Raw genomic sequence first — 16373 nt, 5'->3', positions numbered from 1 at the left:
ACACACGAAAAGACAAGTTAATTTTCAGAATTTCAAATGTCAGGGGAAAGAGGCTGCTTCAAATATCAACCATCCTTTACTTATGAGTACCTTTGTTTTGCGTGTGTGTGTCAATGCTATTTTCCTGTATGAAAATACAACAGCTTAATGACTGCTCCTCTCTCTATACCATGCATTATACATATTTTAATATACGTAATTTATGTGAAACTAATGTCATACATTGTTATTCTCTAAAAATGACTGTCTAATGCCCTCTTTCTATGTGTCTCTGCTTGTCCCTCAGTTCCTTTCTGAAAGTCCTGTCTCCATGACTGCTCCTCTCTTTATACTGTATATATAAACTTAATTTATGACCACTAAATGGCACTCCATTCCCTACATAGTGCACTACTTTTGACCAGAGTCCCATGGGCCCTGATGAAAAGTAGTGCACTATATAGGTAATGGAGTGCCATTTGGGACACTATATATGTGTACTTGAGAATCTAAGAGACAAAATAAACTCTATTTTTAATGACGAACTAGTTCTTCAAGAAAAAGAACACCAGGTGAATACAGCAGTTGTTCAACTAGTCTTTTATTAATTAATTCACTCGTTTGTTTATTATTGCTGTGTTTTTCTCTCCTTCAAAGTGTTATAAAGAAAAGCCGCCCTCTCTTCAGCTCCTCCGACTCCTTCTAGCCAATCACCAGTCGACACCTGCACTGTGTCGTCCAATCATATCTCTCCTTAACCAACTCGTCATCACCTCAACCTGCCATCCAGAATAAGCCCACATTTAGAATAGGTACTAATGTTCAATTCATTTGAAGTAGTCAGTTTAACTCAATCTCATGATCTCACTCTCAAATAAGGGCAGGAGTTGTTCTTGACCATGTGACCTGACCAGGAATAAACCCCTAGACTAGTCATGCACATAACATATATCTGTTGTTGTTGTCATCCAGATAGCCTGTGTAAGTATGGAGATGAGACAATCGCCATGTTTCTCACCGTGAGACCATGTTTATAGAGAATTACTGACCCAACCCTGTTATTACCCTGTTATAACAGTTTTTCCTCTCTTTCTTTTGCCATTCAGGGGCGTCATTAAACCCTTCATTCCTCACCATTCATGTAATAACACCATTCCACTTGGAACCATCTGTTAGGTTTCACTGCTTGTCAGGCCATTGGCCAGCTTTTCAGATCAGAGCTGTTTACTAGCCCTAAAACCAACATTCAGCCAATCACGTTGGCTCTTCTAGCCCTAAAACCAAGATTCAACTAATCAATGTTGGCTCTTATTGCTGTACAGATGAATCCATCATTATTGAAATGTCCCAGAAAAATCTACCTTTTCTACTTTTTAAACTGTGTGGTCTGAAGGCTATAGGAGTGGTGTACAACATTCTAAAACCAAACATAATGTGTAAACACACATAATCAAAGTACCACACTGTGAGTATGAGTGTGAGTGACCAAACACACACAAACACAGTTCCATCACCACTTCTCTTCCTTGTCTATCACTTCCTTGTTCCTTTCTTCTCTTCATAGTCTGATGCCTGAGAGAGGGCAGCCGTTCTCAACGCCACAGCACTTCACATCCAACGTTCCCACAATGTTCCCATAACGTTCCTATGTCACTTCCATTTCAATAATGCTTGGGTGATGTAGAAAACCCTGTAAATCAGTTGAGCGTATGTAATAAAAATACATTAAAAGCATGTTGACTACTAACTTGCCGCTGACATTATTCGCTACTCTAGCAGTGAAAGACTTCTGCTACATGATTCTTCTCAATTCTCTACTTATTTACTAATAACAAATCAAATCATTATTCTCTATAAAAATACTAGGATCTGTCCATATGGCAATAATTTATAGAATAATAGATAATTTTATGTTCCTTTTCAGTGAATGTGTTGAAGTATGTTTAGGCCATGCGTTATCTGTGTGTTGTGAAAGGACAGAATAACTAAAGTCTTGAAATCCAGTTTACTCAACATTTTAGGAATATGGACCAAATGAGGCCTACAAACACTATTGCATTTCAGAGAGCTTTAGAAGCTCTGATAACAGTCTGTATCAGTCATTTTATTGTGTGGTGTTTGTTGCAGCATCAGTGTCAGTCAGCTAGGAGTCCCCAGCCCCAGAGGCCTCAAATGAAGCCAGGGCTTGTAGCTCTCCCAGCCCGTCTTCCTAGCTCCGTTGTGGGACACTGGAGTCCTCAGGGCTGCTGTCCAGCAACTCATCTTCTGAGAAGCTGATGTGCAGACAGGTGTCATTGATGGGGGAGGAGAAGGGGAGCGTGTGCTCGTAGCTGTTCGCGTGTGTGCCTGGGGTGGCGGTGACGCATGACAGGGGCGCAGTTTCCCCCCTCATGTCTACAAGGGGGCTGCCACAGCCGCTAGAGGCCGTCAGGAACGTCCCCCTATCCCCAAACGGGTCCTCTTCGTCGTGGAGGGGCGACAGCTGCGATTTAGTCTCGGAGCGGACGCCGGAATCCTCGCTAGCCGAGCCGCACGAGCCGCTCTCGCCGCCTCCGTTGCTGAGCGAGTGGAAGTCTCCAGAGAGTCCAGAAGCGAGGGAGCAGGGTGTGATGTCTGGGAAGGACAGGCTCTCGCTCCGGCTCGGAACGCCACCATTCCCGTCTACTTGTGTTGTCAGGGGCGTGGTCAGCGGGTTGAACTCCAACCCCGGAGAGACAGTTCGGCTGGCTCGCTTACGGTTGAAGGACGGGGGAGGAGGGTCCAATTTAGGGATGATCTGTTTAAACCTGTCAATAAGAAAAGAGAGTTTGATTTAATTGAAGGTCACATCTCAAATCAAATGACACCCTATTCCCCATGTAGTGCACTACTATGATGAACTACTTTAGACCAGAGCTCTTTAAACCTGTCGTTCAGTAATTAAACATGTAAGGGCATCGAGGGGCACCCCTTAAATGACACACTCACTCTGTTCCCTATAGTGCACTACTTTTGAACAGTAGTGCACTATATGGGGGTATTAGGGTGTCATTTGAGATGTAGTAAAATATACGTCTTATATTCCTCAAAATAGTCAATAACATGTGCCACTGCTCTCAATGTAAATGTAGTGAATAGATCCATATTCATGTTGTGCAGAAGACATATTTAAGTGAGTGTTTTCTCTATAATATGCAGGAGCATTCAAAAGGGAAATAAGCTTCACCGTTTACATCTTCACAGTGACACTTCCATTCTATAAACCCAATGCACTTTGAGGGACCCGCTGCCTGATGGGAGCTGTGTGTGTGTTTCTGTGTGTGTTTGTGCGTGTTTGTGTGTTTGGTGAGAGCAGTCTGGGCACTTATCTTGGTCCCACAGCCCCCCTGTTGGGAGGAAGAGGGGAAGAGAGGAAAAGAACGAGAGAGATGAGAGAGAAAGGGAGCTGCAGGCTTTCCCCTCCTCTATCGACAGCACCAAACACACACTAAAAATAGCTGCATTGCAGTCTCCCTGTTTAGACCACAGAAAACCCATGCTGGTTTTACCACACACACAAATGACAAACACATACACTATATATACAAAAGTATGTGGGCACCCCTTCAAATTAGTGGATTTGGCTATTTCAGCCTCACCTGTTGCTGACAGGTGTATAAAATCGAGCACACAGCCATGCAATCTCCATAGACAAACATTGATAGTAGAATGGCCTTACTAAAGTGACTTTCAACATGGCAAGTCAGTTCGTCAAATTTCTGCCCTGCTAGAGCTGCCCCGGTCAACCGTAAGTGCTGTTATTGTGAAGTGGAAAATTCTAGGAGCAACAACAGCTCACAGAACGTGACCACCGAGTGTTGAAGCGCGTAGCGAGTAAAAATCGTCTGTCCTAGGTTGCAACACTCACTACCGAGTTCCAAACTGCCTCTGGAAGCAACGTCAGCACAATAACTGTTCGTCGGGAGCTTCATGAAATGGGTTTCCATGGCCAAACGTCGGCTGGAGTGCTGTAAAGCTCGCCGCCATTGGACTCTGGAGCAGTGGAAACGCGTTCTCTGGAGTGATGAATCACGCTTCACCATCTGGCGGTCCAATGGACAAATCTGGGTTTGGCGGATGGCAGGAGAACGCTTCCTGCCCCAATGTATAGTTCCAACTGTAAAGTTTGGTGGAGGAGGAATAACGGTCTGGAGCAGTTTTTCATGGTTCGGTATAGGCCCCTTAAAAGGGAAATCTTAACGCTACAGCATACAATTACATTCTAGACGATTCTGTGCTTCCAACTTTGTGCCAACAGTTTGGGGAAGGCCTTTTCCTGTTTCAGCATGACAATGCCCCCGTGCACAAAGCGAGGTCCATACAGAAATGGTTTGTCGAGATCGGTGTGGAAGAACTTGACTGGCCTGCACAGAGCCCTGACCTCAACTCCATCAAACACCTTTGGGATTAATTGGAACGCCGACTGCAAGCCAGGCCTAATCGCATGAATGGAAGCAAGCCCCCACAGCAATGTTCCAACATTTAGTGGAAAGCCTTCCCAGAAGAGTGGAGGCTGTTATAGCAGCAAAGGGGGGACCAACTCCATATTAATGCCCATGATTTTGGAATGAGATGTTCGACGAGCAGGTGTACACATACTTTTGGTAATGTAGTGTATATGTGTACAGTGAGGGTATGTTTGCCCACTGACAAAGACATGATCAGTCAATAATTTTAATGGTAGGTTTATTTGAACAGTGAGAGACAGAATAACAACAACAAAAAATCCAGAAAAACGCATGTCAAAAATGTTATAAATTGATTTGCATTTTAATGAGGGAAATAAGTATTTGACCCCTCTGCAAAACATGACTTAGTACTTGGTGGCAAAACCCTTGTTGGCAATCACAGAGGTCAGACGTTTCTTGTAGTTGGGCACCAGCTTTGCACACATCTCAGGAGGGATTTTCTCCCACTCCTCTTTGCAGATCTTCTCCAAGTCATTAAGGTTTCGAGGCTGACGTTTGGCAACTCGAACCTTCAGCTCCCTCCACAGATTTTCTATGGGATTAAGGTCTGGAGACTGGCTAGGCCACTCCAGGACCTTAATGTGCTGCTTCTTGAGCCACTCCTTTGTTGCCTTGGCCGTGTGTTTTGGGTCATTGTCATGCTGGAATACCCATCCACGACCCATTTTCAATGCCCTGGCTGAGGGAAGGAGGTTCTCACCCAAGATTTGACGGTACATGGCCCCGTCCATCGTCCCTTTGATGCGGTGAAGTTGTCCTGTCCCCTTAGCAGAAAAACACCCCCAAAGCATAATGTTTCCACCTCCATGTTTGACGGTGGGGATGGTGTTCTTGGGGTCATAGGCAGCATTCCTCCTCCTCCAAACACGGCGAGTTGAGTTGATGCCAAAGAGCTCGATTTTGGTCTCATCTGACCACAACACTTTCACCCAGTTCTCCTCTGAATCATTCAGATGTTCATTGGCAAACTTCAGACGGCCCTGTATATGTGCTTTCTTGAGCAGGGGGACCTTGGGGGCCCTGCAGGATTTCAGTCCTTCACGGCATAGTGTGTTACCAATTGTTTTCTTGGTGGCTATGGTCCCAGCTGCCTTGAGATCATTGACAAGATCCTCCCGTGCTCCTAATCTCAGCTCGTTACCTGTATAAAAGACACCTGGGAGCCAGAAATCTTTCTGATTGAGAGGGGGTCAAATACTTATTTCCCTCATTAAAATGCAAATCAATTTATAACATTTTTGACATGCGTTTTTCTGGATTTTTTGTTGTTGTTATTCTGTCTCTCACTGTTCAAATACACCTACCATTAAAATTATAGACTGATAATTTCTTTGTCAGTGGGCAAACGTACAAAATTAGCAGGGGATCAAATACTTTTTTCCCTCACTGTACACACACACACACACACACACAAACACACAAACACATGTGTGCGCCTACAAACACACACACAAGCACACAAACACACACACACACACAAAAAGCTTTGATTCCTCCCTGTTTAATTCTATTTGCTTTTTTTTGTTTTCTAAGTGAAGTTACAACCAGCCTATGAGTGAAGCCTGTTTGTAGTGTGTGAGCTGTTATGAGTTGTAACTGTTGTTAGCTCTAACTGGTTCCTATGTGTACTGTGTGCTGATATTGAACATCTATGTAAAGCTTATAAAGGGTTTATGAAGGCTTCATTAAGCCTTTCATGTTGTTGTCTGTTAAAAGTGGCACAGGCTGGTTCCTAAGTGTATAGTTATTGAGTTGTATGTAGCCTGGTTTCTAGTTGTGTGGTGTATTTTTATTGAGTTGTATGTAGCCTGGTTTCTAGTTGTGTGGTGTGTAGTTATTGAATTGTATGTAGCCTGGTTTCTAGTTGTAGTTATAGAATTGTGTGTGAAGTGTGGTACTAGCCACAGTACGGGTCTGGGGGTAATAAACAGTGTTTTACAGTCTGTCTGACTGAGTGGTTGCATCTCTAGCTAGCAGCTCCCCAGTCAGTCTGTGTGATTTCTAAATGTTTGACTCAGCACTTCTGTCCTGTCTGCTGTCAGGGTGGAACACCTCCCTCCCAGGGCTATCACTCCTCCCTCTACCTCTCTCTTTCTCTTTCTCCCTCCTCTCTTTGCCTCATTCTCCTTCCCCCTCCTCCTCCCCCTCTCTCCCTCCCTCACTACTCCTCTCTCTACCTCTTTCTCCTTCCCCTCTTCTCTCTACCTCTTTCTTTCTACTGCCTCCTCTCTCTGCCTCTGTCTGATTCCCCCTCCTCCCCCCTCTCTCTCCCTCTTTACCCCCCCTCTCTCCCTCTCTACCCCTCTCTCTCCCTCTCTACCGCTCTCTCTCTCCCTCTCTACCCCTCTCTCTCTCTCACTACTCCTCTCTCTCCCCCTCTGTACCCATCTCTCACTCTCTCTCCCTCTCTACTCCTCCCTCTCCCTCTCTACCCTTCTCTCTCTCCCTCTTTACCCCTCACCACTCCTCTCTCTACAGCCCTCTCGCCCTCTCTCCCTTTCTACCCCTCTCTCTCTCCCTCTCTACCCCTCTCTCTCTCCCTCTCTACCCTTCTCTCTCCCTTTCTACCCCTCTCTCCCTCACCTCTCCTCTCTCTACCTCTCTCTCTCTCTGTCTCCTTCACTCATGCCCCCTCTCTCTTTCACTACCCCCCTTTCTCTCTGTGCCTCCTCTTTTAGTCTCTTGTTCTCTCTACCTCCTCCCTCTGTTTTTATTCATCTCTATCTTGTTCTCACATGCCTTTCTTTCTCTCTAGCTCTGCTTCCTTGCCTTAAACTCCCTCCACCTTTCTCTATCTCCCTCCTTCTGTCTCTCCCTTCCTCCTTCTGTCTCGCTCTCCTGTCTCTCCCTCCTTCTGGCTCTCCCTGTTTGCATCTCCCCTCTCCCTCTGTTCATCTCTATCTCCCCTCTCCCTCTGTTCATCTCTATCTCCCCTCTCCCTCTGTTCATCTCTATATCCCCTCTCCCTTTGTTCATCTCTATCTCCCCTCTCCCTCTGTTCATCTCTATCTCCCTCTGTTCATCTCTATCTCCCCTCTCCCTCTGTTCATCTCTATCTCCCTCTGTTCATCTCTATATCCCCTCTCCCTTTGTTCATCTCTATCTCCCCTCTCCCTCTGTTCATCTCTATCTCCCTCTGTTCATCTCTATCTCCCCTCTCCCTCTGTTCATCTCTATCTCCCTCTGTTCATCTCTATCTCCCCTCTCCCTCTGTTCATCTCTATCTCCCCTTCTCCGTATGTGCATTCTCTCCCAATTTGACACCCCTACCTCCATGCTGACTGGAAGACTTCAGGAGTAATTTAATGAGGTAACAAACATACCATGGTAAGGTCTCCCTACTCCTCCCTACCTGGAGCCATTACTCTGGCTGGCAGCAAGGCAGTAAGGTCTCCCTACTCCGTACTCCTGTGTTGTTTATGAGTATGAGAAATTATAGTGTGATTATGCTTGTGTCTGTGTGCTTGTGTGTGTGTGTGTGTGCACGTGAATGTGTGTGTTGTGTGTGTGTGTGTGTGTGCGGCCGCCTGAGAAGGCTGGCAGGTAATTTCCTTGCTAATGGACATTTCACTTCCTAATGAGCTAAAACATACAACACACAACGTCTGACCTTATCACAATCCCCATTTTCAGACAAAAAGAACACTGTTAAACTATAATAACACCAAATCAAAAACCTCACTGTCTCTCTCTCTCCCCCATTTCTGTCTTTCTCTCTCTGTCACAGACACAATCAAGACCCCGCTAGCCCTATAATTTGAATGTCATTAAATGACACAGGGGGAATCTTTGATTAAAACTATGCTAATATGATGATGATTGCACACGTATGTTAATATGCAGTAATCATGAGTGCCCTCATATGGCAGCCTGTCCTACACACTTCTCAAGGGTGACACAGGACAGAGCATGCGTCCAGTAAATTAAACGTGCACAGTAACCTGGACAACACCCTGTCGTTCTCCGCTAACATCAAAGCGGTGACCCGATCCTGCAGGTTCATGCTCTACAACATTCGCAGAGTACGACCCTACCTTACACAGAAAGCGGCACAGGTCCTAATCCAGGCACTTGTCATCTCCCGTCTGGATTACTGCAACTCGCTGTTGGCTGGGCTCCCTGCCTGTGCCATTAAACCCCTACAACTTATCCAGAACGCTGCAGCCCGTCTGGTGTTCAGATCTCTCATGTCACTCCGCTCCTCCGCACACTCCACTGGCTTCCAGTTGAAGCTCGCATCTACTACAAAACCATGATTGCTTGCCTACGGAGCTGTGAGGGGAACGGCACCTCCTTACCTTCAGGCTCTGATCAGACCCTACACCCAAACGAGGGCACTACGTTCATCCACCTCTGGCCTGCTAGCCCCCCTACCTCTACGGAAGCACAGTTCCCGCTCAGCCCAGTCAAAGCTATTCGCTGCTCTGGCACCCCAATGGTGGAACAAGCTCCCCCACGACACCAGATCAGCGGAGTCACTGACCACCTTCCGGAGGAAACCCTACCTCTTTAAGGAATACCTGGAATAGTATAACAATAATCCTTCTACCCCCCATAAAACATAAAAAAAAAAAAAAAAAGGGGTGGTTGTCCCACTGGCTATCCTAAGTTGAATGCACCAATTTGTAAGTCGCTCTGGATAAGAGCGTCTGCTAAATGACTTAAATGTAAACATGCACAGAGGTGTTTTGAGAGGGGCACCACTGCCCACACATGCTGATGTACAACACAGTCCCATGCTTGATTCATATACAACGTTTCACATGCCGGAGGACTGTATACTCACATCCACAGAGAGGAGGAGAGGAGGAGTGAAGAGGAAAGGAGGAGAGGAGGGGGAGCTAGGCTGGGTATGGTTCTGTTATCATTGGGCCCCCAAGGCTCCCAGGGAGAGACAGGCTGGTGCACCACAGGAATCAGGAATAGGGGGAGGTTACTGGTTAGGTATGGAGGAGGTTACTGGTTAGAGACGGGGAGGTTACTGATTAGGGATGGGGGAGGTTACTGGTTAGGGATGGGGGAGGTTACTGGTTAGGGATGGGGGAGGTTACTGGTTAGGGATGGAGGAGGTTACTGGTTAGGGATGGAGGAGGTTACTGGTTAGGGATGGAGGAGGTTACTGGTTAGAGATGGAGGAGGTTACTGGTTAGGGATGGAAGAGGTTACTGGTTAGGGACGGGGAGGTTACTGGTTAGGTATGGGGGAGGTTACTGGTTAGGGATGGGGGAGGTTACTGGTTAGGGATGGGGGAGGTTACTGGTTAGGGATGGAGGAGGTTACTGGTTAGAGATGGAGGAGGTTACTGGTTAGGGATGGAGGAGGTTACTGGTTAGGGATGGAGGAGGTTACTGGTTAGGGATGGAAGAGGTTACTGATTAGGGATGGAGGAGATTACTGGTTAGGGATGGAGGAGGTTACTGGTTGGGGATGGAGGAGGTTACTGGTTAGGGATGAGGGAGATTACTGGTTAGGGATGGAGGAGGTTACTGGTTAGGAATGGGGAAGGTTACTGGTTAGGGATGGAGGTGGTTACTGGTTTGGATGGAGGAGGTTACTGGTTAGGGATGGGGGAAGGTACTGGTTAGGAATGGAGGAGGTTACTGGTTAGAGATGGAGGAGGTTACTGGTTAGAGATAGAGGAGGTTACTGGTTAGGATGGAGGAGGTTACTGGTTAGGGATGGAGGAGGTTACTGGTTAGAGATGGGGAGGTTACTGGTTAGGGATGGGGGAGGTTACTGGTTAGAGATGGGGAGGTTACTGGTTAGGGATGGAAGAGGTTACTGGTTAGGGATGGAGGAGGTTACTGGTTAGGGATGGAGGAGGTTACTGGTTAGAGATGGAGGAGGTTACTGGTTAGGGATGGAGGAGGTTACTGGTTAGGGATGGAGGAGGTTACTGGTTAGGGATGGAGGAGGTTACTGGTTAGGATGGAGGAGGTTACTGGTTAGGGATGGAGGAGGTTACTGCTTAGGGATGGAGGAGGTTACTGGTTAGGATGGAGGAGGTTACTGGTTAGGGATGGAGGAGGTTACTGGTTAGGGATGGAGGAGGTTACTGATTAGGGATGGAGGAGGTTACTGGTTAGAGATGGGGAGGTTACTGGTTAGGGATGGGGGAGGTTACTGGTTAGGGATGGAAGAGGTTACTGGTTAGGGATGGAGGAGGTTACTGGTTAGAGATGGGGAGGTTACTGGTTAGGGATGGGGGAGGTTACTGGTTAGGGATGGAAGAGGTTACTGGTTAGGGATGGAGGAGGTTACTGGTTAGGGATGGAGGAGGATACTGGTTAGAGATGGAGGAGGTTACTGGTTAGGGATGGAGGAGGTTACTGGTTAGGGATGGAGGAGGTTACTGGTTAGGATGGAGGAGGTTACTGGTTAGGGATGGAGGAGGTTACTGCTTAGGGATGGAGGAGGTTACTGGTTAGGATGGAGGAGGTTACTGGTTAGGGATGGAGGAGGTTACTGGTTAGGGATGGAGGAGGTTACTGATTAGGGATGGAGGAGGTTACATAGTTAGGATGGAGGATGTTACTGGTTAGGATGGAGGAGGTTACTGGTTAGGATGGAGGAGTTTAGATTAAGACAAGGATGAGCAAGAGGGGTTACTCAGTGCCAAAGAGAGGGAACAATCAGACTGCAGTAAGGCACTGTATTTCTGTACACATCACACAGAGCACAGGGACCACAGTCTACTGCAGAGAGTGTGACTCTCTTCTCCTTGAAGAATAAATAATTGGCAGATGTAAAATGGAGGTGGTTCAGTGTAATAAGTAAACTTGCCTGAGACCTGAAGACTTACATTAGCTCCCATGGCCAATGCCTAGGCTTTAGCTCTGCAGGCTAACACAAAGCCTAGGTTCGAATCCAGTCACATATACAATATTTGGGTAGGTTATTCTACACATGTTACTGTAGCTTCTCCTGCCAGGCACAAGAGTAAAGGTGAGAATATAACACCTGCCTACATGGGACAATACGTAATGACCAAATCAATGGCAATATACTGATGTTTATGTTTGAGAGTGTTGGCGACTTGCCGTACATATAGATCAACACAATGCACACCGCCTCAGCCCTATCTAGCTATTGACCCCACCAATCAATAGCCCACAAAACAACCGGTCTGCCACTCAACCAAATAACCTTTCAACACATCGATCCCACTCAATCTCTTATTCCCAAAGAAGCAACCTAGACTCCGCCACCAAACAAACACACTTTTCTCCCAGGAACAGGAAAAAGTTGGGGTTTATAAAGAAAGAAGAGATCAATAAGAAACCATTGGGGCTGGATAATCCTCAACATTTGATCATTGTCTGACAGAATTCATCTCCTGATAGAGATGGGCTTGCTCAGAGGGCCTGCAGGACAGACAGACTTACGGAGGGACAGACAGAAAGACAGACGGACGGACAGACGGACGGCCACCACGCACTATGGCATCAAAGCCCTCAGTCCCCACTGACGCAACTCTGATTAGCTTGCTAAGAATCTAATTGGCTGACCTGAGATTGGGCCATCCAGGGTGGCTTGCAAGGTGGCCCATGGATACGGACCTGGATACTCTGTTACTGTGGCGAGGAGATCTGTCGAACCCTACCACATGAAAGCCAAGCTTAATGAATTATTTGGTGAGGGTACAACCTCACAGTGACGATGGAATGACATGGAGCTTCTGTGGAGATATCAACAGACTGCACAGCACACAGCTCAGTGAGAGAGAAGACTGGAGGGTGGTGAAGGAGCAGAGAAACTCTAGTCACCATGTGTCAGAGAGAGAGAGAGAGAGAGAGAGAGAGAGAGAGAGAGAGAGAGAGAGAGGAAACGATCGAGGGAGGGAAAGAGAGAGAGGGACATGGAGGGGGGGTGAGAGAGAGAGTGTGTGTGTGAGAGAGAGAGAGAGATGGAAGAGAGAGAAAGACAGACAAAGACAGACAGCACTGAGAATAAGTTAATACTCCCATAAGGAGTGCAACCTGTCTTTCCATCCACCTCAGTGAAACCATGGCCCCAGGCAGCAATACTACCATCGTTTCACAACATAGCAACCAGCACAATGTCGTTTTACAACATCAACCTAAAGTGATTTACAAGCTGGCATCCCCACACCTATTCCCCAACCTATTTTCATAGAGTGTTATCCAAGAAACTTGGGCAGTGGGCCTCTGAGAAAAGCCCCATCTAACACACTAGCCTTTTCAGAGCTGGTGCAATGGCTCTAGTCCATTTCAGCTCTCCAGCAGTGAGTATCCAACTGACAACCAGTAAATCCACAATTCCCCTAAACATGAAAACCACTATTCCATTATACAACCAACTCACATTAGCTAGCATTAGCGTAATTAGCTCAGTGGCTAACGAGGCTAATGAGGGTGGATGTCAGAACAGGCGCAGCAGGCCAGACACACACAGCCAGTCGCTACTACTAACAATAGATAGATAGAATGCCAGAGAGATAGAGAGAGATGGAGATGAGAGATGAGCACAGGGGAATAGATAGTCAGGAAAAGCCATTACAGAAAATAACCAGAGAGGAGAGGAGAGACTCCTGACATGATACAGAGGGAGGGACAAAGGGAGAGATAGATAAATAGAGAGAAAGAGTGATAGAGAGAGAGAGAGAGAGAGGGAGAGAGAGAGAGAGCGAGAAAGAGAGAACGAGAGAGAGAGAGAGGGGGGGAGAGAGAGAGGGAGAGAGGGAGAGAGAGAGAGCGAGAGGGAGAGAGAGGGAGAGCGAGAGAGAGAGAGAGAGAGAGAGAGAGAGAGAGAGAGAGAGAGAGAGAGAGAGAGAGAGAGAGAGAGAGAGGGGAGAGAGAGAGGGAGTGAGAAGGTAAGAGAATATGCTAGAGGGCTATGACTCATTGGAGAATTTAGCACATATGCTACAAATCACCATGTGTGCCTGTCTCTGTGTGGTACAGTAGTAACACATGTTAGACAGTGTGCGTGTGTGTGTGTGTGTGTGTGTGTGTGTGTGTGTGTGTGTGAGTGTGTGTGTGTGTGTGTGTGTGTGTGTGTGTGTGTGTGTGTGTGTGTGTGTGTGTGTGAGTGTGTGTGTGTGTGTGTGTGTGTGTCTGTGTGTGTGTGTGTGTTGTGTGTGTGTGTGTGTGTGTGTGTGTGTGTGTGTGTGTGTGTGTGTGTGTGTGTGTGTGTGTGTGTGTGTGTGTGTGTGTGTGTGTGTGTGTGTGTGTGTGTGTGTGTGAGAGAGAGTTGGTGTGTGTGAGTGTGTGTGTGCACATACGGCACACATGTGTGTTAAACACGTACAGTGAGGGAAAAATCCCCTCCTGATTTTGTACGTTTGCCCACTGACAAAGAAATTATCAGTCTATAATTTTAATGGTAGGTTTATTTGAACAGTGAGAGACAGAATAACAACAAAAAAATCAAGAAAACGCATGTCAAAAATGTTATCAATTGATTAGCATTTTAATGCGGGAAATAAGTATTTGACACCTCTGCAAAACATGACTTAGTACTTGGTGGCAAAACCCTTGTTGGCAATCACAGAGGTCAGACGTTTCTTGTAGTTGGCCACCAGGTTTGCACACATCTCAGGAGGGATTTTGTCCCACTCCTCTTTGCAGATCTTCTCCAAGTCATTAAGGTTACGAGGCTGACGTTTGGCAACTCAAACCTTCAACTCCCTCCACATATTTTCTATGGGATTAAGGTCTGGAGACTGGCTAGGCCACTCCAGGACCTTGATGTGCTTCTTCTTGAGCCACTCCTTTGTTGCCTTGGCCGTGTGTTTTGGGTCATTGTCATGCTGGAATACCCATTCACGACCCATTTTCAATGCCCTGGCTGAGGGAAGGAGGTTCTCACCCAAGATTTGACGGTACATGGCCCCGTCCATTGTCCCTTTGATGCGGTGAAGTTGTCCTGTCCCCTTAGCAGAAAAACACCCCCAAAGCATAATGTTTCCACCTCCATGTTTGACCGTGGGGATGGTGTTCTTGGGGTCATAGGCAGCATTCCTCCTCCTCCAAACACGGCGAGTTGAGTTAATGCCAAAGAGCTCGATTTTGGTCTCATCTGACCACAACACTTTCACCCAGTTCTCCTCTGAATCATTCAGATGTTCATTGGCAAACTTCAGACGGGCATGTATATGTGCTTTCTTGAGGAGGGGGACCTTGCGGGCGCTGCAGGATTTCAGTCCTTCACGGCGTAGTGTGTTACCAATTGTTTTCTTGGTGACTATGGTCCCAGCTGCCTTGAGATCATTGACACGATCCTCCCGTGTAGTTCTGGGCTGATTCCTCACCGTTCTCATGATCATTGCAACTCCACAAGGTGAGATCTTGCATGGAGCCCCAGGCCGTGGGAGATTGACAGTTATTTTGTGTTTCTTCCATTTGCGAATAATCGCACCAACTGTTGTCACCTTCTCACCAAGCTGCTTGGCGATGGTCTTGTAGCCCATTCCAGCCTTGTGTAGGTCTACAATCTTGTCCCTGACATCCTTGGAGAGCTCTTTGGTCTTGGCCATTGTGGAGAGTTTGGAATCTGATTGATTGATTGCTTCTGTGGACAGGTGTCTTTTATACAGGTAACAAACTGAGATTAGGAGCACTCCCTTTAAGAGTGTGCTCCTAATCTCAGCTCGTTACCTGTATAAAAGACACCTGGGAGCCAGAAATCTATCTGATTGAGAGGGGGTCAAATACTTATTTCCCTCATTAAAATGCAAATCAATTTATAACATTTTTGACATGCGTTTTTCTGGATTTTTTTGTTGTTATTCTGTCTCTCACTGTTCAAATAAACCTACCATTAAAATTATAGACTGATCATTTCTTTGTCAGTGGGCAAACGTACAAAATCAGCAGGGGATCAAATAATTTTTTCCCTCACTGTATGTCTGGTGGTGACAGTGTGTGTTCATTATAGTCTACTGTGTACAGTGTGTGTGTGAGAGATGACCCCAGTCTGCCCAGTAGTGTGACAGTGTGAATGTGTGTGTTCCGGACTGGAGAGAGCTTTGGTTATTTAGGCCTGTTAAATTGCACTAATAAAGTGAGAGAATTGATTCCCGCTCGGTACTGTGTGACTAGTGCTGAACCCAAGGGCTGGGGTGTGTGTGTGTGTGTGTATGCAAGCGTGTGCGCATGTATGTGTGTGTGTGTGCCACCAGGGGAGAGAGTGGCTGTGAAAACATAAAATAAGGCCCCTGTTCATGATAGACCAAGCTGTCTGCTGAGAAGAAGCAGCTGGAGGCCTATCCCCCCAGTCTGATCAAAATAACCCATGACACAATCTTGCTGCCTCAATTCAACTACCACACATCTACACATGGACACACTCCAGAAGCTGTGTGTGTGGGGAGGGGCTCTATGAGTGCGTGTGTGTGTGTGCATGTGTGTACTTGTTTTCCTACATTAACAGGACCCCTGTGTCCGAACAATTCACCTAAATGTCCTCACTATGAGGGAGGAGAGCGAGAGAAGGAGGAGTATGAGACCACAGATTATGAAGTTAAAGGAAAAGCTCCACTATCGCCCTCAGACACAGCCCTCTCTCTCCAGCTGGCTTCAATGTCAAGTTGGACTGTTACAGTGATACTGCTGCTTGGGGAAAAACAAGCAAGGTTTGAACTTCATGTTTAGAAGTTTCCTCATGTTTTCTTGGTGTGTTTTCCCTGCCTTTTGACAAACAGGGGTTGATTTTGCCCATATGTTGGGGGATAGAGTTACAGGATTTGTGGGGAAGAGGAGCTGGGATTGGTGTGTGTGTGTGTGTGTCTGTGGATTGGTCATAGGAAACCACAGGATGTGAGTCTGGCTGCAGGGATTTAGACAGTCCCTGAGGGTTTTGTTTCTGCCTGACCCAGTCATACAGAGAGAGGGGAGACAAAGACCTTAACACACACAGCACTCCTACACGCTGCAGAGCCAATCA

At 46.7% G+C, this 16373-nt stretch overlaps 1 protein-coding gene across 1 annotated transcript in view; it reads right to left on the bottom strand.

Annotated features, from left to right (window-relative positions):
- Positions 1–563: 563 nt before the first annotated feature.
- The window catches only part of si:dkey-34e4.1 (carboxyl-terminal PDZ ligand of neuronal nitric oxide synthase protein), a 150473-nt gene continuing 134663 nt past the window's right edge, over positions 564–16373 (bottom strand). Inside the window, exon 11 of the mRNA XM_041897696.2 lies at positions 564–2765. Coding sequence (XP_041753630.1) covers positions 2189–2765 — 577 coding nt within the window. The 3' untranslated portion in view covers positions 564–2188. The remainder of the gene's footprint in view (positions 2766–16373) is intronic.

The sequence above is a fragment of the Coregonus clupeaformis genome, chromosome 15, assembly GCF_020615455.1.
Source record: "Coregonus clupeaformis isolate EN_2021a chromosome 15, ASM2061545v1, whole genome shotgun sequence".
NCBI lineage: Eukaryota > Metazoa > Chordata > Actinopteri > Salmoniformes > Salmonidae > Coregonus > Coregonus clupeaformis.
Note: the sequence above shows the minus strand (reverse complement) of the source record. Positions and strands in the feature narration are given on the sequence as shown.